Source organism: Streptopelia decaocto (genome assembly GCF_964273445.1).
Source record: "Streptopelia decaocto genome assembly, chromosome: 2".
Lineage (NCBI taxonomy): Eukaryota > Metazoa > Chordata > Aves > Columbiformes > Columbidae > Streptopelia > Streptopelia decaocto.
The window spans coordinates 127,295,584-127,316,528 of NC_138655.1; the positions used below are offsets into that span (position 1 = coordinate 127,295,584).

Consider the following 20,945-nt stretch of genomic DNA (forward strand, 5'->3'; position numbering starts at 1 on the left):
GTTGGGCTCCTCTCCTTGTCAAGACTCCTGCAGAGAGGCTCCTGGAGAACATGCTGTCACCATTACCCTCGTGTGGACATCAGTCTGTCACTCCTGATGCTAACACTGCACTGAGAGAAAAAAGGACGGAGATCAACCTGCAGGTAGTTCACAACTTCAGGAAAATGCCATTTCCCAACCATGTGCGCATCATGATTTCTCCTGTCCTGTCACAGCCAGGAGGCTGGCAGTGCGTTTCTGAAAGAAAGGTGCTTTGAGAAGTGTAGCCCTCAGCATGACCTGCTGCATCTCTGATTAAAGATATCCAGGACTTAATCTTATCAACCCCTTCACATATCCAACTCATCAGAGCTTCACTTCTGCTTGAGACCTTAAAAATCTCTGCAGAAAGATCTTGCATGTTCCAGTAAAATTCATATTCATGGCCTATGTTGTTTTCACTGTGAAGGTGACAAGCCAAAGAGGGGAACTAGTAAACTGAGGAACTCTAGAGCTAGTTCATCTAGCTGATCATTGTCCAGGTTGCGGTGATCAAGAGCCCTGGGTCTAGCCTAGGAGGAGAGCACATGCTGCATGGGGACTACAAGTTACAGCTATATTATCTGGATTTTTGTGAGCAGTATTAAACTAGTTTCCTATATACCAGTTTCACTAAGACTAGCATAAACTCATTTTGAGTTTTAGGTGTAGTAGAAAGCGAAGTTTTACTTTCTAAAATATTTAAAATGGGATCAAGCTACCTTGTTTTCTGAAGTAAAAGATTTGGGTATCGTTGGACAATCCCAGAAACCACAAATTTCAGCAAGGGCAATTCGTTCCTATTTTAATTTTCAGCAGTGATACAGTTATATATCAGTTTTAGATTACCTCTGGGAATTCTTTATCCAACTAATTCAAACATTGCTTGCATCAAGTTTCCCATCTAACTAATCCACCACTAACATCATTTAGAAGACTGACAACTCTCTGTAAATTGATGTAGCAGAACAAATCTCTCATTATTCATGCAAATGGTAGTCACCCTAAATGTTAGTCAGTGGTTTTTGGATAATACACATGGATTTTCAGTTATTTATTGTTCTTCAACATTCAAAAGTATTTCAGGAAAAGTGGTTTCTTAACAAAAGATAAGGTATTGTGCAAAAAAATAAATGGACAAAGTTAGCCAAATACGCATAGATAAGATTATGCTTGCACAATAAAAGTGCATGGAATGAAGGAGGAAAAAAACCCCACCAAAATCACATGAAAGAAAAAAAATTACACACATGCACACGTGCACAAACACACACACCTGCAAATGTTTGATGAACAAAGCTGGAGTCTTTCAGCTTGTTCACTGTTACTGTCACCTACTGGTGCCTCTCGTTCAAATGAAGCACTCAGATTCTGTACACATCCAGATATTAATGTTTTGGCAGGATTTTTTTAATTTAAGAGGATTCCTAGAAGATGAAGTTAGAGCAATATCTGTTGCAAAACCCCAAATACATACTTTTCTCTCTCACACACACACACACTGCACACCACCACCAGCCTTCACAGCGGCTGCACATGTCTGTCAGATGGAAAGCAGAGCAAGACTTCAACCACCCTTATCCTGGGTATCTCCTGCCTGTGATGTTGGCAGTTCATGCTTAACCTCATGCTAAAGAGCCTCTGTTAACAGTCAGGGAACACAATCCATCCTCTTTACATATATTTCTCGTGAAACACAAGCAGCACATAAAGCAGCCTCTAGTCAAATCCAGTAATGATGCTAGGTATTTTGGGAAGAAAAAAAAAAAAGGCAAAAATTTGGCACAGTAAGGCAAATGTCATACTTTGGTGTATAGTGGTGTTCTGTCAGAAGCCAGACATATGAAAAATATTTACATAATTTAAAATAATTTGTACACGTCTAGTAAAGTCTATTTTGGGCTTTAGGCTTTAATAAAAGTTTAAACATTTGCTAGATCCCATTGGACTTCATGTGTAACCTTGGCATTTGAGGGCAGTATTGAGGATATGCCATTACTAAACTTTTCATATTAGTATGAGTGTGAACTGAAATACCATAATAAAAATATAACAATATTTCTTGCAACTTGAAAACAGCCCTGGACTTTATATATATATATCCAGATGGGAAACTAAAAATGTACTCTATGTTTGCACATGTATACTCAGAGGTGGCTTTTCGTTTAATTTAAACATTCCAGAATAATGTGGCCTAAATATAACAATATGAATCATCCATCAGTTTCAAAGACATATCTGGCAACTTTTCATTATGAATCACTAGGGACAGGTACCAACACCTGTCACTGACTGACACAGGAGAGTCAAAAACTCCTGCCGATTGCTCAGTATGACGAATCAATTATAAAAATCTCCTGATATTAATCAGGACTTAGAGAAAATAATTTATCTTTAAATATTACCTAGTGAACACCTATAGGAAGCAGAGTTGAAAAATTAAGTCGGACAAAGTTCATGTAAGACGTTGGAAGAGTCGGCAAAACACCAGTCTGCAAAAAGAAGCAGCAAATATGTACTGTATTCTAAAGAAAAGAATAACACTAAACCCCAAAGCCAAAACCAACAAAATTCTTACCTGGCAGTATCAAACTGTGGAAGGGCCAGAGCTTGCCCAAAGGAAAATTTTGAGATTCAGATGTATAAACTAGATCCTCAGCTGATGCAAACCCCACACAGTTCCTTTGAAGTAAATTAATTTATACAGGTTTACAGCAGCTGAGGATTAGGGCTAAATTTTAAAAGTAATCTTTGACTCTACTAAAAATGTTGCGTCTGACTTTTTTAAGCTACAGGAGTTTGAAATTCTATCTTAAGCCGCTTATGGGGCTTGTTTCCTTCCTGAACACCTATTTTGGAAAACTGAGATGGAGAAGAGAGACAACTGAGCTGCAGTGAAAAGGTGGCTATTCAATTTTAAATCATTTCCAGTAGACTAAAAAACAAAGCTACAGGAATCCTGGCTGCTGTTTTTCTATTTTACAAAAGCTTTATTTTGCAACATGGTTTTAAGACCAAGCTTTCATAAATGAATCTGTAAGATAATGAAGGTAACAATCCTAAATTAAAGTACTTCCACACTGATATTGTCACTAAATAAAGAATCCAATACGGTCTTAAAATAAGATTTTTAGAACATTTTTCAATATGGTAATGACTTGTTTTCAGTGTGACTTTAGTATATAAAATGGGAGAAAAAAAATAGCACACTGATGATGAGAAGAGGAAGGTTTTGCATAACTTAAATTCTATTCCTAAAAGATTGGTGATCTTTTAGACAGATCCTTACAGTTAATTTTTAGCTGGTCAAAGTCCATGTTCCCCCTGCTTCTACAATGCTACTGGGAAATGATTCCAGTTGTATTTGCTGTCTTCTTTGTAATGTAAGTAATCTGAAATGGAGTAAACTATCTAAAGCAGGGTAACTTGGAGGTGCCTACATTGCCAGAGAAATTGCAATCGGTGCCCAAGCACATGAGCAACAAGCTGTGAGTAAAGCCTGCTCTGGTCCCCTGGCATGGTCCAGTGTGGTGGGCTACACAGTAGTTGTATTATAAAGAGGATACAGAGTGCAGAGAATGCAACAAACTACACTGCATCACATCCAGTCTGACTACAGAGCACATTTGGGAAGATTATTCATAGCATTTCATACACCAAAATCTCAGCTACATATTACTGGCCAGCGACTTGCTAGTAAAAACCGCAAGTGGAGCAAAGTTTGCTGCGTAAGTGTTTCCAGGGTGGGAGACCCAGCCTGTCCCGGTTCTTAAATTACCTCCTTGATAAATCTCTGAACATAAATAAGAGAAGTTGCACTAACAAACATCTGGAAGACAGTATATGACCCTCCCACCACTGAAAAGTGTCACCAGCCGTATCTGACAGAAGAAACAACAAATGCTGTGAGCATTTCCTCAGACTGAACACAGCTTGTAGCAGTATTTCAAATATGCCTGTGATCTTAGAAGGAGCTCTACAGGGGTATTTGTTAGTCCTGGTTTGGATATGGTTGACATTATATGTGAAAGTAAGTGCTCTCCTGAGATTTCAGTGAAAGCCACGATGGCAGGGAAGCTGATCTCACAAGGCTTCCATCATCTCGGATGACAGAAGTCTCAGAAGATCAGTTAATTTTTGTCATTCTGAGCCAAAATCTCATTAGTAAAGTTCAGGAAATTTCAGGGGGCATTAAATCCAAACACAAACCATCACCTTCATTTGGATTTGAATCCTAATTTTGAGTCTGCACCCCCTGTAAGCTTGAAGAGTTCAAAGTCTCCCCCTTCTTTCACTAGTCCTGAAAAAACACTGTGTTTCAACAATTATATTGATATTAACAATATTAATAATTAATATTACTTGAAAAAAATACATATACATAAATCTTACTCAGACAGAAGTTGTGTTTTCTGGAAGTGGCAGCCAGAAATTCTTCTGTGCTTGTTTCAGCTCTTCCACTGACAAATTGTGTGGCCTCCAGTGAGTCACTTCACTTTTCTCTCTCAGTTCAACAGTCTAAAATTACTTATCTCACAGGAACGCTATCATAATTAATAAACTGCTTCATTAGCTACTGTATATGTTTTAGAAAATGCTTTTTAAGCCTGTCCATAAAGAAAAGATTTATTGCCATGATAATTTTGCTTCCAGCACTTGTGTCTTCGGTGGTTAAAATACGGAGCTGGTAAAGCGTGTAACACCATTCCCTCCGCCTCAAAGCCCATTGCTTGTCGTGAGATGCTCTTGAACATCCCAAGCAAACACTGGGCTTAATGTGCAGCAGCCTGAAGTGCAAAACAACTTCCATTATTCATCTTGGAAATTTTGGAAAGTGAAAGCTGTACAAATTCCAAGCAAAAGACTGAAACGTATCTATGTGAAGCAGAACTTCCCTGTAACACAGCCTTGTTTTTATTTTTTATAATTTCCTTTTTCCCTGGCTTCACTAGCATGAGGGCTTGGTTTTACTTGTACCAGCTCCCACTGACACACAACTTCACACAAACAAAACCCTTTCTGGAAGGGATGGCCCAGCACCAAACAAATCATCCTCACGTATACAGATGCATCTGACTTAAATTTCAAAACCTGACCACACACAAAAGCCAGCAGTTCATATGTTGGGCTAGATGATAGCTTCAGCAAGCAAATATTAGGATTGTATTTCAATTATTGCTATGGTTACAAAATCAGGGTGGACACTGGAGGGAAAAGGAGAAAGAGAAACAAATCTACAAAGACAGTAAATCCTCTGAGGAAAGAGAGGGTGGTGGAGAAACACAGGGAAAGAGAAAGGCTGAGGGCTGGTGGGTGGGGGAGAAAGCGAGGTCATTTTAACACCCAGCTGCATCAAGGCAAACAAAACAATAAAAATCTGAGTTCTTCTAGGGAAACAGTGCTGATAAGATCACCGCAGGACAAAGTGACACTAAGGAAGAAATATGCAAGGAATTGTTACAACTTGAGTCTGCAGCAAGCAACGCAATTTGTATGGACTCGGGAGAAGCCAGATCAAATATTCAACGCGTATTCGCAGCAGCTATGAGGAACTGAACCACCTCACTATTGCACTTATTGAGCCACTGGCAGCTTAAGAAGAATTAGTTCCTACCCAGTCTAGTTCATAATCCAGCATTTAGGCCTGACAGATACAAGGTCCTGTTTCAGTAAACAAAAGAAAATATTACTAGCTTCCCCCATCATGTTAATACCTTAATCCACAGCAAGGCATAATGTCTGCAGGCAAAGCTTCTGCCCGGGGAGGATTTGAAAGCGTAGATCAGGAGCACACTGAAAGGCTGGCTTTGGGGACTTCAAAACATAAGAGCAAATGTAACAGAAGATACAATTTCAGAACGGTGAGTTTTGTCAACAGTTGGAGAAGCACCGTGTTTTTTAACTATTTAACAGTCCCTTCCTTGAAAACATTTCTCAGTTACCAATACAGGAAATTTTGTCACAACTATTTGGTTTTTTGGTTTTTTTTTTTGTTTTTTTGGGTTTTTTGGTTGTTTTTGGTTTGGTTTGGTTTGGTTTGTTTTTTTTGTGTTTTTTTTTTTGTTGTTGTTGTTGTTGTTGTTTTTGTTTTGTTTTGTTTTGGTTTTTTTAAGTTGGAAGCCTTCACTTGGAACATTTTTTTTCTGATGTTGCTTTCATTGCTTTATGGTGAAGGACAAAATGAGCAATTGCTGTTGAAAGCTCTGCAGAGATGCAACATTTTTCTTTCTGCTCAGCAGCCCAGAATCTGTGCAAAGAAAGAGCCTTCAGGCCCTGAAGCAATCTGTGTTGCTCTATTAAAGTGACTCCTTTCCCACTCAGCTTGATAGGAGACACGGACTTCAAACCAGTTATTATATTTAACAAAATATCTTCAGTCATTAAGTATTAAGCAGCTAAACCCAGAGCTTCAGTGGCTCTGATCCTGCCTGGGCTGCCTTCAGCCTCAGGTCAGCATGAAAACCTCACAGACCTGGGCCCAGAGCTGGTACCCAGCGGGATGTCCTTCCCAGGGCCACCAGCTGCCCCAGGATGCCACTGCTGTTAGAGCCATGCTTTTGTTTCTGCATCCAATGACTGCTACAACAGCTGGGGCAAGGGCCAAACCAGGGCCAGGGATAAGAGCTTTACTCCAGTAACATCTCCCTTTGCATCAGTTGCACCACTCACAGCTCACGGGCATGGAAATGCATGTTATTTGTAAAACAAGAAGCAGCAGGAAACTCCATCCAAACACAGACCCCAATCTGCATCCCAGGGAAGCTGGCCTTCTTTGTGGCCAAGCCTTTCCTGCTTGGCTGTGGCGCCGTGTTTCTGGAGAAAGTGAGCAGTGCCTGTCTGACAACCATAGGAAACAGTCCCTGCCTTTCTGCTGGAATGGAGAGCTGAGCAACACTTGGACAGGGGTTTTCAAAGCCACCAGTAGGATCTGGACCCTTAACTCTCATTAAGTCGAATAAAAATTAGTGCTGATGACAACTGGCTAACCACAATTTCTTTTGCTTCTTTCCTCCTCCTCTGCCAAAGTTGTCCAGCACTCTTCAGTAAATTATGAGGCTCGGTTAATATGGATATTTTACCATTATAAATAGGAACATGCTCATTACTGGTCCATTGTTTTTCTTTTCTGGTATGCTTTCACTCTTACACCTGACAGACCCTTTCGAATTAATTTTCTTGCTATTACTGTTCAACCTAGTAATGCATACAAGGTAAAAACAACAGCACACAACCCTATACACTTCTGATATGGAAACCACTTCTTTTGTTAAAAAGAACCATACAGACTCTGTCAGGAAGACAGGCACAGCCAAGCCACACATATTGTATTTTATTTACATTTTATAAAACTATGTATTTAGCAAGGGGCAAAAGGAGAAGGTAAAATTAAAAATTACTAGGTCAAATTGAAAACTGTATTTTTTAAGTCAGATTATTTTCATTGCTGGTCTGCTTTTTATACCTCCCTTTAGAGCTCATAAATCTCTACAGGTAAATATCAATGCCTTGCAAAATTCAGATAGAGCGGCATCAGCTTCACCGGAAAGACTTGCCCTCATACAGCCTTCCAGGAGTTCAGTGCACACTATTTATCTTTCACTCTGGTAATCCGCACAATATTGCACTTCTGAGTTATAAAACCTTGAATGCTCTGAAACTGCAAACCAAACTATATGTAAGCAGTATATTAAGGCAAAGGCACCGCCAGCAATTCTGGGTTCATAATATTCTCTGCCTACTGAACCACATGTTAATATGCTACACATGCTATTCTGCATATTTTTAACGTGCACACTTACAGCTACATGTTTCTTCCACTTTCCAATGCAATATATTTTAATACAAAATCAATGTGTGTTTTTGGTGGCCAGCATAAAGGTTTTATCCACTCAGCTCTGAATCTAAGACGAAAGCGGTATTGATTTAGATGTTCACTCATTCATTTACTAGGACAGTTTTAAAGCATTAGGTGACAACCTAATTGAGAGGCACACTGTGAGGGAAACTGAAATTGTTGTGATAAATTAAATCAGTTCTGGGATGTCATCTACAATACTTTAATATCTGAAGTAACATTCTCCTGAAAAAATTAAACAAGGAAACAAGCATCTTGGGTGGCAGATATGGGTTTCTGTAAATGCCAGGTAACACAAGCTGATTAAAATATGAATAGATTAATAAATTGCATATTATAGAAACATTAATGCAACACAAATTCCATATGTGTCTATGTATGTGCTCATATGTGTATGTATTTATTAGACTGACTTCCATTTGGTACTGCAAACTGATTAGGGACCAACTGAGGGTGTGAATCTTTTGCAATGTATCTGCTTTCTCTAAAAAAAAGGGGGCATCACACAGCATCCAAACTTATACTACTTATTCATATTTATTTTACAGAGGCAAATTAAATCACTTAAGTCACCAAATAGTGTTACGACTGCTGCATACCTGTCCTTGTTTTGGCTGGGATAGAGTTAATTTTCTTCCTAGTAGCTGGTATAGTGCTGGGGTTTGAATTTAGAATGAGAATAATGTTGCTAATACACCGATGTTTTAGTTGTTGCTAAGTAGTCAAGGACTTTTCAGCTTCTTACACCATGCCAGGTGCAGAAGTTGGGAGAAGACACAGCTGGGACAGCTGACCACAACTGACCAGCAGGATATTCCATACCATATGGTGTCATGCTCAGCATATAAAGCTGGGGGGAGAAGGAGGAAGGGGGGAATGTTTGGAGTGATGGTGTTTGTCTTCCCAAGTAACCGTCATGTGTGATGGAGCCTGGCTGTCCTAGAGGTGGCAGGACACCTGCCTGCCCATGGGAAGTGGTGAATGAATTCCTTGCTCTGCTTTGCTTGCATGTGCAGCTTTTGCTTTACCTATCAAACTGTCTTTATCTCTACCCACAAGTTTTCTTACTTTTACCCTTCTGATTCTCTCTCCCATCCCACTGGGGGTCAGGAATGAGTGAGCGGCTGCGTGGTGCTTAGTTGCTAGCTGGAGCTAAACTGTGACAGTACCAAGTCATGCTTGCATTGCTCAGGTATGTACTTTTATGTGCTTGAGGCCAGAAGGATTTGGTCTCACATCTGGGTCTCACACATAGAGGAACCTGTCCCACATTTTCTCATGTAGGCACAAAGAAAATGCTCATCTATCTGCCACAGATTTTGATGGCTGACGAATCAGGCCCAAAGTCCCCCAGACTTCTCCAGATACTGCAGCCATTAGTGGCAAGCAGCTTAGATGACTCTGTTCAACGTGTATATTCTTTGGAAAGTGGGGCCAGCCAAAGAGAACATATGCAGCACTGGATGCACCAGCATTAATAGCATTAGCAGAATCTGAGGAAATCTGAAATTCTTCCCTAATGTAGGACACAACACAGTAAGGTACTAAGCACCCTCATTTTCCATTTTTTAAAAAAAGTTGCCACATGCAAAGTCTCATGCTTTACACACAAAGCAAAGTGAAATAGTTAATAATAAGAACAAACATGTCTGTAGTATAGATGACTCGGATTTAAAAATTCATGAACTTAACATGTAAGAAATAATTTTAGCCTGAATATTTCCCACATTTTTTCCACTTTGTATTAATGCAGAGTATTGTTAATAGATTTGTATTTTTCAAAGCAGTGGCTAAAGAAAGATGCTTTTTACTTTACACGTATGCTCCAATAGAAATGCAGTAAAAATCTAGAATATAGGATATATTTTAAAACCCCCTGCATTTAAAAAGAAGAAAGGTCCTGAAGCTCTAAATTCTGCCTCTTACTCTTAAGAGTTAATGCATATGGATTTTTTCCAACTCTGGAAGAGTGTTAGAAAGCCCCTGAGAAGCAAAGGGGCTGCTTGTTCACTATACTGTGTTTTGAAAATGATAGCAATTTCTGTCTGAAAGAACCATGCCTTCATACATTTAGGTTTAGGGACAAAACCTGCTTATCCAGATTAAAAAGTAATTTGTATTAATGTAGAGTTTCAGCTATTAAAGCACAGAATTCTCACCATATGCACCAATAATTTAATATTTTCTTGAATAGTCTCATGCTTCCAGTAAAAAAAAAAGGCAGGGGGTGGGGGGGGAGAGTAAACTACAGAACCTTTAGTCCCCAAAACAGATGCCAGTTTTAGATTTATTCAGCCAAGGAGTATTTAGCTTGGCTCAGCTATGCTTGAGTTAAAAAAACACTTGCCTATTCCAAAAAGTTTTTAACAAGCTCTGCTGCAGATGCTGTTGCCATTTGGCATGTCACGGTCACTGTGTGGTACAGCAGGGAGAAAACTCTTGACCACAGGTTTTCCTTGGCTGGGGCAGCCAGTGTTTTTGGCCATCACTGTCCTTCTGGCCAACTGGCTGCATGTTTACGGAGTGTGGTTTTAGACGGGGTGTTAACAGGGGTTGGGTTAACAGCCTAACCCAGACCAACACGGAGGCAAAGGCATGACCTATCCAATCTAATAAAACAGAGACAGAATAAGCTTGTATATGTTGTTGCTCTTAACCAAGAGTCTCTTGCATGCACCATAGCTATAGACAAGAAGATATTTTTCTTTGCCTCAGGATAGATGACAACAACTTTAAAAGCTGTACCAGTCATGCAAAGTAGAAATATATAAAAACATGTGGTTGCTTAATCTTTGTCAGCTTGATTTCATTCTCTCACTTATGACAATTTTATGTTGGCGAAATGCCACTGAAACAAGTTCAATGGAGTTACTCCTGTTTTCCACTATGATGAGATATGTTGAGAGGATAAAAACTCTATGTAGTTAAACTGCAAACCTCTGTCCTTGTATTTCCACCAGCCAGCAAATGGCAGTTCTGAAACTGAAAAAATCTAAGTGTTTCTCCATTGATTAACTCGGTTCCAGGGTATTAGAGCTGAATCCATCTATGAGAAGGCATATAAAGCTGAAAAAAACTTAAAAATGCCCACTTGAAGATTAGTTTACCTACATTAATCCTGTACTAGTACATACGCCTGACAAGCCTTTACCTTGTGAGACATACAACAACATTTAAAACCACTATGATATTTGATGTGTATGAGTAAATAATTTTTGTCCAAATTCTGACTTTTCTTTTTGATAGCAGAAGAGTTTTATATACATCATTCGGTCTGTTTTCCTAATATTGTCATTACCCTGACACACCATGCACTTATCCGGAAAAAACAAATACCATGTACATTCCCTCCATATCTGACACTTTTTACTTCACTCTTTAAAAATGGACAATTTTCTTTAAGTCAGGTTGTGGAACACAGACACCATCAGAGAATCAGCAGACCATTAACTTAAATTCTGCCAACCTGCACCAAAAACCCTACACCAAAAACACAGCACGGAATAGATAGCCGACCCTACACTTCAGTTCTGTCTCACCGAGAGTTCAGCTAGGACCAGGAACATCTTGAAAGTTCATAGACTGAACTGACACAAAGGCAATTTACTGCAGCATATTAAAAAAGAGTATAACATATGACTAAGAATGAAGTAAGCAGTGTCTGGCTACATCCCCCACTGTCTGGGTAACCAGTATGCAAGAGCAACATAAGAAAAGGAATTTGTTGTTTTAATGTTTCCTCTTTTTACCATTTTGGCTTCCGAATGCATTGGGGGGACTTGAGGTGAAGCACACGGATTATTGAGGTTCGGCCCCTGCATCCCCATGATGTTGGAGTTCATTGACATTTGTCGCTCCATCTTTTAAAAGAAAAAGAAAAAAGAAAAAAGGTTTCAAAACATCTGGAGACTTTTGCAAGAATTTATGCTCAGTTTCTATTTAAATGGACTCAGCTTTATTTCTTCAAGTCATGACTGGAAAAATAACAATCTGTGCTGTGAACTGCATGTGTGTATGCACGCAGGCGTGTGTTTCATCAGAATCAGCCCTGAAAACCCACAGCCAATTAGAAATAAAAGGCTTCTTTACTAAACAAATGTAGCAGCCACCCAGGTTTGTGCTTTTTTGTAATGATTTTCTCCCTTTCAGTATAACAACACTCGGAGTTAAGTGGTTTTAAAAGCATCACTGTATAAAGTTGTGGCTTCCCCTGTCAGTGCAGCCCAACTTAGCTTGTTAAAAACATAAATAAAAATCTACAATCTTGAGTATATGGAAAATGAGTTGGTTCTTTTTCCTCCGCTCAGACTGCTCACTTAGGAAGAGTTTTCCATATGTCTTGTAAGGGAAGCTTTCATGTACTGCTGAGATAGCAAAAAACCAAAGCAGAACACCTCCTGGCTTTTCTGGCCACTTTCTGCAAGCTAATCTCACTAGGCTGGGAGGGAAGACTACAATTTTCAAGTAACACTTATTGGCAGTAAGGCCTGGACAAAATAATTTCCTGGAGTGTCTTCCCCAAAAAGGGGCAAGTGCTGTTACGGTGCTAGTCCTTGGCAGGGGCTATAAGAAGCGTTATGGTGCTGCTTCCACCTGGAGCTGAGCATCCTGCCTTTCTTCAGGACAGTCCCCTGAATCTTTGGCTCGTATGAGGAAGAAGCTTTTGGATCCTCCTGAGCTCTTCCAAGCAGGAGAGCAATTTTTTGTGCCCTGCGGTGAGGCAGTGACTCCCACCTTCCATGATCCCAGCAAGAAGAGGTGCTGGGCCTGGAGGAGAGGACAATACCCCACTGCCTGCTGGTGGGGAGAAGCTGCCTCCACCAGGGCCCCTCACGCTCTCCAAGGGGCAGGAGCAGCTGCCGCCGCCATCTCCTCTGCAGCCCTTTCAGGAGGGCTGTGGGGCAGGAGCTGTGGCCTGGGCAGACAGAACTGACAGGGTCTGTCTCACTTCCATGCTCATGTCTCCAGGGCTCTCAGCCAGAGCACACCTGCTCCTCTGTGAGACCCAAAGGACTCCCCAGCAGCAAACCAAAGCCCCTGACCTTACACTGAAGCAGGATGTTTGCTCCATTTCAGGCTCTTTAGGAATCATGCCAGAAAAAAAAACCTGCCCACAGTGACATGTCCTATATTTTTTAGGTTGAACTTCCTGGTTGATATTCGAGGACAGCATTATTGATAAGTTAGTAATAAGTTAGTCATTGTTATTGACTGCTCAAGCCCTGTGGAATGTCCTCATTGCTACAGCAGAGCCAGAACAAGCAGAGCTTTCTTCCCTCCCATGCTCCCATGTTGTCTTCCAAACTGAACGTTGTGGAATGAAAGAGAAACTTCTCCTTTCCCAACTCGCTCTTCCCCATGCCATCCTTATTCACCTCCATCCCTAATCTGCCCAAATGTCTCATATTGAAATGGTTGTTAAAATCGTTAAGAATTTGAAGGTACAATTGCAAAGCACTCCTTTGTCTCCCAGAAGATGGAAAATATTCCCATCTCTGCAGAAATGAGTGGAAAACGAGCAGCAGTCATGACCAAACTCTAATTAAGTGCAAGTCACCAGGACAGAAAAGTCACATTTCTTTCTCGTTTGCTGGTTATCTCCCACAAACGAGAACATTACTTAGAGTTCACCAGCATAACTTATGCACATGGCTTTTCCAGTTTTGTCTGACTTCAGAAAAATCTTTTTGTTCCAGCACAGACATACCGATCTCACCTACATGACCAAGTGTGAGAAATTAAAGTCTCATGTAGACTGTTTCTAATCACTCTCACACTAATTAACATGCCATTAACTGCATCTCTTGTATGAGACGAAGCAGAGGAAAAGGTCCGGCTTCCTTAACCCTTTGATTTTTTCTTCCGGCTTCCTTAACACTTTGATTTTTTAGAAAATCCAGCAGGCTCTCAGCTCTGCAAAGGTTGAATCAAGCAAAAAACCAATCTTCCTCCCCCACAGAAAAACAAACCAAAAAACTTACAGGCATGAGTACAGCAGAAGATCCAGGCATGGTAGGGTTGGGCAGGGTGCCAGGCATAGAGGCAGGCATGGGCTGTCTTTGTCGGTTGTGTAGGTGCAGTAGTGACGACAGAGAACCTGGGACAGGCCTAGGAGAAAAGGAAAAAAAGCTGTCATGGGCTACGGAGAGCAAAATAAGCCTTACTGTGCCAGCCATTCATAGGAACATGCAACTCCAGACAAGCAGCCGCAGATAAGCCAATCCAGCACTTGTCCTCTTCTGCATAAATCAGTAGAACAGAAAGTTTTCAAGAATCAGATTAGTCACTTTCTCTCTGGTATTTATTGGTTAAAATGCTAGTATAGTTCATCTGATAGAACATGAATGCAAACGTAACAGCTGGTCTGTCTATGCACCTCTGCATTTTACAGTGGCCAGCAAAAGATTTCTACAGACAAAGCAGGAAAATGTCCTGGCATGCCATGTCAGTGCATTGCTGTAAATTTAACCCTCAGGAACAAAAATATCTGGATGATAGTTTTGAAGATTATGACAGAAAATTAAACACTCTTAAATTAATTTTGAAATTTTATCACCTGTAAATAAACTACTCTAAAATGAGTATTTCATCTCATTCTTGATATACTCTCCGGTGAAATTCTCCCTAGCCTTTGTTCAAAAATGACATTCTTGATTTTACCATTTAGCATGTCACCAGAGGACAGAAAATGAAAAAAAAAAAAAAGCAAAATTACATTCAGATTAAGCAGATTGTAAAGGCAAAAAGTATGGACTATAAAAAGGCACAGAGAGTTATTCTGGCAAAAGCAATTCAAAAGATTTAGAAGGATTTTTCTAAGTACAGCACAGGGAAAAGACTACATGTGAGAAAGCAGGCCCACTCACAGAGGAGAAGAATCATAAAAATAATGGATTAAACAAAGCTGAGACTACTCTTTGAAAATAGCCTTTAAGAATGTGGTCTTGGGAATTAGTTGAATTCATCACCCTTTTTTTTTTAGTTTAGTTTAGTTTTGTTTGTTTGTTTTTAGTTTTGAAGAAGGCATTAATTGATTGAAGTTTGGGGTAAATGTAACTTGGTATCTTTTCAAAAAGCATGAAATTAAGAAAGCTTTCACATACGGTGCCTCAACAAACACTGCCAGTACAAGTTAGTTAAATTCTCACAAAGCAGGATGCTCTGCAGTATAGCACACACTTTACACTGTTTATTAGCCAGGAGAGATACCCCTAAAGGTACGAGAAGGACCCGAGTGGAGGGGGCATAGTCCAGAAGGCTGAAGAGCCTCTGCAGAGGGGAGCATGGAAAGAGTCCTCTAGAGGCATGGAGCCTCTAAACACCAGGGTTAATTTTCAGCCTTGGCAAAAGCATTCTTTGCTTCTGTGACAGGTCCACAGCTAGCCATTGTAAGCCTCAAAATCAGCCTGGGCTGGTCAGGGAAGCACAGCCATAACCTCAGAGCTGCGAAGGGAAGCTAGTCTCTTCTCCCGCTTGGTCTGAACCGTGTCACACCAAATTATGGGGTTTTACTTCTTGCCCCTCCAGTTGTAAGTGATACTGGCAATCATGAATACATAAACTGTAGCTGTCACTTTCATTTATCTCATAACAGGCAAATAGGCCAACAGCTGTGAGCAATGGGATTCACAGACATCCCATATGGAGGACATCACATCCGGGCTCCCGAAGCAGAGGTGCCTCTCTCACAGCAAATGAACTTCTTCTGACCTACAAGTTTCATCCTCTTCTGCCCAGAGCTCAAACCACCTAATCTCCTCTTTCCTAAAACTCCATTGTATTTCCCATTCTTGGACTTTCAGTCCTTCAACCCTTCTCTCTTCAAGCCCATTCCCCCCTGAAACACTTCCGTCCCAACAAATGCCACCTCAAAGCCCTTGCCCTGCCCACTCCCTTGTACCCAAACACTCCCGCTCCTCCCACTCCTCTGCCCTCAGCTGCCCTCTCTTCAGCAGCTGCACATGACTGAACCCATCCTTTTGTCTTGGTTCTGCACACAGAGAAAAAGCCTGTGTTTTGAAGAATCTTTTAAAAATCTTCCCAGACACATACAGTACTTATTCAGAAGGGATTAAAAAAAAAAAAAAAAAGGAGGAAAAAACCAAACCACAACAACAAATGTATCTGAGATACAAACAAGAAGCTTTTCCTATGCCTCTTTGGTATTCTGCAGATGGAGTAAGATGATGTACTCTATATTTACATATCCCCCAAAGAAACTCAAGACAATGCCTCACAAATACGCTGTATAACCCTGTGAGAGGATGCAAGAAGTGCTGTTAGGGAACATGAATCAGCGTCTGGGATAAGGGACTCTATAGTCAGCTCAGCAGAAAGCTAATCTTGGGGAACTGTGGAGGTGGTGTGAGTGGAATGGATGTAGTGCAGGAAAAATGAACTCAGAAAATGTATTTAAAGTACACAGCCCCTGACCCATCCTACTCTCTGCTCAAAACACGCTTCTCCATGTACCAGCACTCATTCACACAAGAGAACTGACAAATTATTAGGACAGGCTCAAAATAGCATGAAAAGCAGATTCAGTGATCCTTTGAAAAAAGTGAGGAGATGCCAGGCTAAATGTGAGGAGGAGAATTATCTCAGTTTGGTTTCCAGAGGCTGCGCTGACCCCACGAGCAGACCTCACTTCCTGCCTGCCCATCCTCACTATGACTACAGCCCTGCAGAGAAGCTCAAACAGGTTTTCTCTATCTCGTGCCTTAAAGTCCATGTGAGAGCCATCAGACAGAAGGGCTGAGACCCCCATGCTGGGGCTGCTGAGGAGCAGAACATAGAGTTCTGCAGCCCCTCTTGGGGACGCACCCTGGCTCAGTCCTCTCCCAGGAGTGTGGGCTGGGACAAGTGGGAAGGAAAGGAGAAAGCCCTGGTGCGATCTCACGCCTGTTCTGGGACAAGACTGAGGTGTGCACCCACCCACCTGTTGGAGCTCTGGAGCCCTCTGGATCCACCAACTCAGACACAGCCTACAGGAACTGTGCTGGCTAACAGGAGCAATGCGTTCGATAAAAATATCACTCAAGTTTTCAGTGGGACCAAAGTAAAACAAGTACCATGACAACAGCCCCCCACCCCACTGCGTCATTCTGAGACCGTCCCACATATAGACCCTTTGTACAATTCACCAGTTTCATAATAAGCTTAGGTGTTAGGCTATTTGACAGAAACTTATTTTGGCCTGACCTATGCAATTTGCGCAAGTGATTCTCAAGGGACTGCACAGTTTGAGTTTTGCTTATATGTTCCAGAGCCAAAAAAATTTCCAAAATTGCTTTAATGAGTTTGGGAATATGGGATGTGCGCAAAAGGGAATTATTGGTATTTATTAAAATGGCAAAGAAGCTTCCTTGCTGTCCCCAGTTTCACCTTTAATGCTGCTTTGCTTTGTGGGTCTGCATATGCTTAACTAGAGGGAAAAAAACCCTCAATACTTCAGGTACTTTTTCTTGCTACACTCCTGCTAGTCTGTGCCCAAGTATGTTTTTGCAAAGAGGTGCAGAACAGTGAGAGAAACCTTGTGCTTCAAGGTTGACCCTGTTTGTTGAAAAGTCTGCACGGCTCCTGCCACCAATAAAAGTGCTACATAATACATACCAGATACCATTCCCCATCGAGGAAGCCTGACATTGGCCAGTACTCATGGATACTTCTATGGCTTCCACACTGGATACAGGTCATCGATTAGCATGTGCTTGTGCACATTTAACTCGCACAGAGCTCAGGGAATGTGTATGGCACAGAACTGCACAGGCTGAGATATTCCATTTGTCTAAGATATTTCTTCTCCTTCCAAGGACAACATGATCTCTTTTGTTGTTGCTTTCTATCCTGCAGCAAAGAAAGTCAGTGAGAGTTTATAATTGTTATTTTTAAAGTTGGACACGTTGACTCTGCTCTCCTCTCTTTGCTGAGGAAGTGCTGGCTGTAGCTTGTCAGTCAATATTGCTGACTGAGGGATTTTAATTCCTTGGCACCTGTGTTGCTAAATAAACAGGGCTGTTGGGCAAAAAGCCCACAAAGAGAGGACAGATAAGATAGTGAACTGTCAAGTGCTCAACCTCACCGAAAATCTGGCCATCCATGGGTTTTTTCCCAATTTTAAGCATTTTCATCATGTTCCAGCAGGAGCCTGCTGTTGGACGCGATGGGGTCCCAGTCAGCTTTTGTAGTCTGTCTCATTGGGTGTACGTGGCCTGGATGGATAGCATTACGGTGGCTTAGTAAAATACCACATGTTAGCAAAGCTGCTGTAACTGACCATGTTGGCTCCCCTCCCTCTGCACCATCATGCTAACACCGTGAGTCATCCTTACTAACATTTAAACAGATGGGCGGTACCCTGCTAAGCCATGGTGACTCGATCATGTTCCATCACATGACTCTACCCAATGATTAAAGATAACTCCACCAATGTAATCAAATAACTATGATATATACGTCGCTATGTGCCTTCTTGATTAATACCAAATATTCTGTCTGCTATGATGCAACACCTATTTGACCCAGTTTTCTAGATTGTCTGATGACTAAACACTACTTTTGTCTATTAAAAGATTAGGCTTCCCTTAACTTGTAGTCTTCAAGTACAGTTTCTGCAGATGACAGTTTTCTGCTGAGGTCTCATGAGATTAGGTTCATACTGACCTAGACCACTCAGGGCTACATGCAGGAGAACTAATGCTATTTAAAGTATCACTGCAGTATGTTTTCTATTATGGTAAAGCACTCCAGGTCAGTGGGTCTTCCCATGACCTCTCTCCTGCTCCTTACTCCCCTGCATGTAGTACTCATGCAAGGTCAGCATGAATATCTACACTACAACCCAGTTCATTCTACTTTAGTTAGATGTAGTATGGAAAAAAGTAAAACTGTAAGTCCATGGAGTTGCACTGGAGCAAAGAAACTCATCTCTTGACTTTCTATGGCCTCCAGACCCAGACAGCTTACCCAGGAGCAGCCCACAGGTGGCTGGTTGTGCTGTGGCAATTTGCCATGTTGGGTCACCCCTGGCTCAGGGATTCCTGCATCACGCTCTTTGCGCAACATCGACTTGCCCAGACTTTCATCTTCTATATATATATGTATGTACATTCATTCATATTTATTTATTACAACAGTGCCTAGAAGCTTTAATTTAAAACTGTGGGTGAGGTCCTGCCCCAAAAGGCTGATAGACCAAGGACAAAATGAGGGAGAGTGAGCGGAAGCAACAGGGAGACATGGGTAAATAAGGAAGCAATGGTACCATTATGAATAATGTAATCAGGACTGAACACTGCATACCAGCAGCCCAGACCTTTTCCAGGTACATCAGTACATACATGTGGTTTGGGTGGCTTTCAGGCTGAAGCATCTAAGTAGACTACCATGTTGAGAATGAGCAGTTGGCTATAGTCTACCCTCTGAATGTCTCATGGACAACCAGGTATCATCACAGTTAAACTTTTCATTGCCAAAAATTTCACTGGAGCATGTGGTTTTACAAAACAGCTGCAAACTGTTTCCACAGCAGCTTCTGAGGCCAGAATACCTGATCCAAGTGCTGCCTTTGGCCTTCAATATTTGAAAAATTCAGTCAGAGGGCAAAGGTGTGGAGGGGATATTTTAGCCAAGAAAATTGTACTGACTGGAGGGGTTGCCTCGCTTACTGCTGGTCTTCTGTTGTTTGATCCACAATGACATTATTTAAGCCTATCAATCCAAATATAGCTTTCCTCATTTGTGGCCCATTATGCAAGGTGCTCCCTCCCCTTCAAAAGTAGGGCAGTTCTGTCCAGTCTCAGTGTATTCATTTGTCATTCAGAGGAGGAAAGAAAAAAACAAACACAAAGGAAAGCAACAATAAAGCATCAGAGAAGGACTTGGAATTCCTCGCATAGTTGCAGGGACCTCACCTGACCTGCCGTATCCCATGTTTAATGATGTTTTAATTACAGCATCACCAAAGAGCCAAGCTTTCCAAGAAGTGGGAGGTTTGTGTCACCAGGTTTTTCAGAGAGCCAAACCATATTCAGGGGAAAAGAAAACTGGCATCTAAAATTAATGGCTCTCTGCCAAACTAGTAAAGATCCTTGTTTGTATTTCTCAGACTATTCGGATATCTGCATGATGTGGGTAGATTATTATTATCAGTAGCAGACATTTATACTGTGGTGGTGCCCAAAGGTCCCCGTTGGGACCAGGACCCTGTTGAGCCTGGCACTGTACAAACATAGATAAGAGACAATTCTTACACAGTGTGTTTACAATCTAGAGACACAAAACAGATGAAAAGTAGAAGATGGAGATAGTACACAGAAGCAAATAAACATGTTAAAGAATCAGAGACAATTTAGTGGCACCCCTCTGGTTGTTTTTTCATTTCTTTTTATGTTTTTTATTTAAATCATATGCTCAGAAATGAGAGGACCAAGAAAGTTTTAAGGAGGAAGGGAGTAACTAAGACTGAGACACAGGAAGGGCAATACTCTAGAGAGGGAAAACTGTGGCTCAACTTAGAGGATTTTGGAAGCATCCAGACAAAGCTCTGCTTTCTGTAGAGATTCTTAAGCAGAACGTGCATATGTTTTCATATATGTGTTACTTTAAGGTTTCTTCCTAGTGTTGGACAAGAAGAGATTTCAGGCTGGGAAAGAGAAACTAGCTGATGGTAAAGACACTGGCAAAGTGAAAGTGATGCTTGACACTGTAATGAGAAACTGGAGGACTGAGATAAGATAAGGCTAAGCTGTGAAAAGTCTTAAAGACAAGAAGCTTGATTCAGAAGTGAAGGAAAAGCCGATGTAAGTGTTTGAGGAGAGCTGGCACAATTAAGATAACAAGCTATACATTGGCACAGAGGTGGGAGGAATTCAGCAACAAGCATCACAAAAGGAGCAAGATGCAGCAGGCAGATATGAAAGGATATGGGCAAAAGAGATGCTACTTTTCAATTCACTTGATGTCACGTCAGAAGCTGTTCACCAGGAACATAGCAAAGAAATGCATTCTTACTCACTTGCTTTAATTTGCAGGGACAGAACATCTAACTGGAAGGAAAGTATAAGCCAAAAAG

General features: G+C 41.1%; 1 protein-coding gene across 7 annotated transcripts in view; it reads right to left on the minus strand.

Annotated features, from left to right (window-relative positions):
- Positions 1-20,945, minus strand: part of CREB5 (cAMP responsive element binding protein 5) — a 260,643-nt gene that overhangs the window by 60,588 nt on the left and 179,110 nt on the right. For 6 of the 7 annotated variants that reach the window (XR_014183407.1, XM_082046227.1, XM_082046228.1 and 3 more), the window contains 2 exons: positions 13,855-13,981; positions 11,623-11,733 (listed from right to left, as the gene is read on the minus strand). Coding sequence is in view for 6 of the 7 variants with exons in the window: in XM_082046227.1 (XP_081902353.1) it covers positions 11,623-11,733; positions 13,855-13,981 (238 nt within the window). In the remaining variant the exon portion in view is untranslated. The remainder of the gene's footprint in view (positions 1-11,622; positions 11,734-13,854; positions 13,982-20,945) is intronic. The other variant, XM_082046229.1, reaches the window with a different exon arrangement.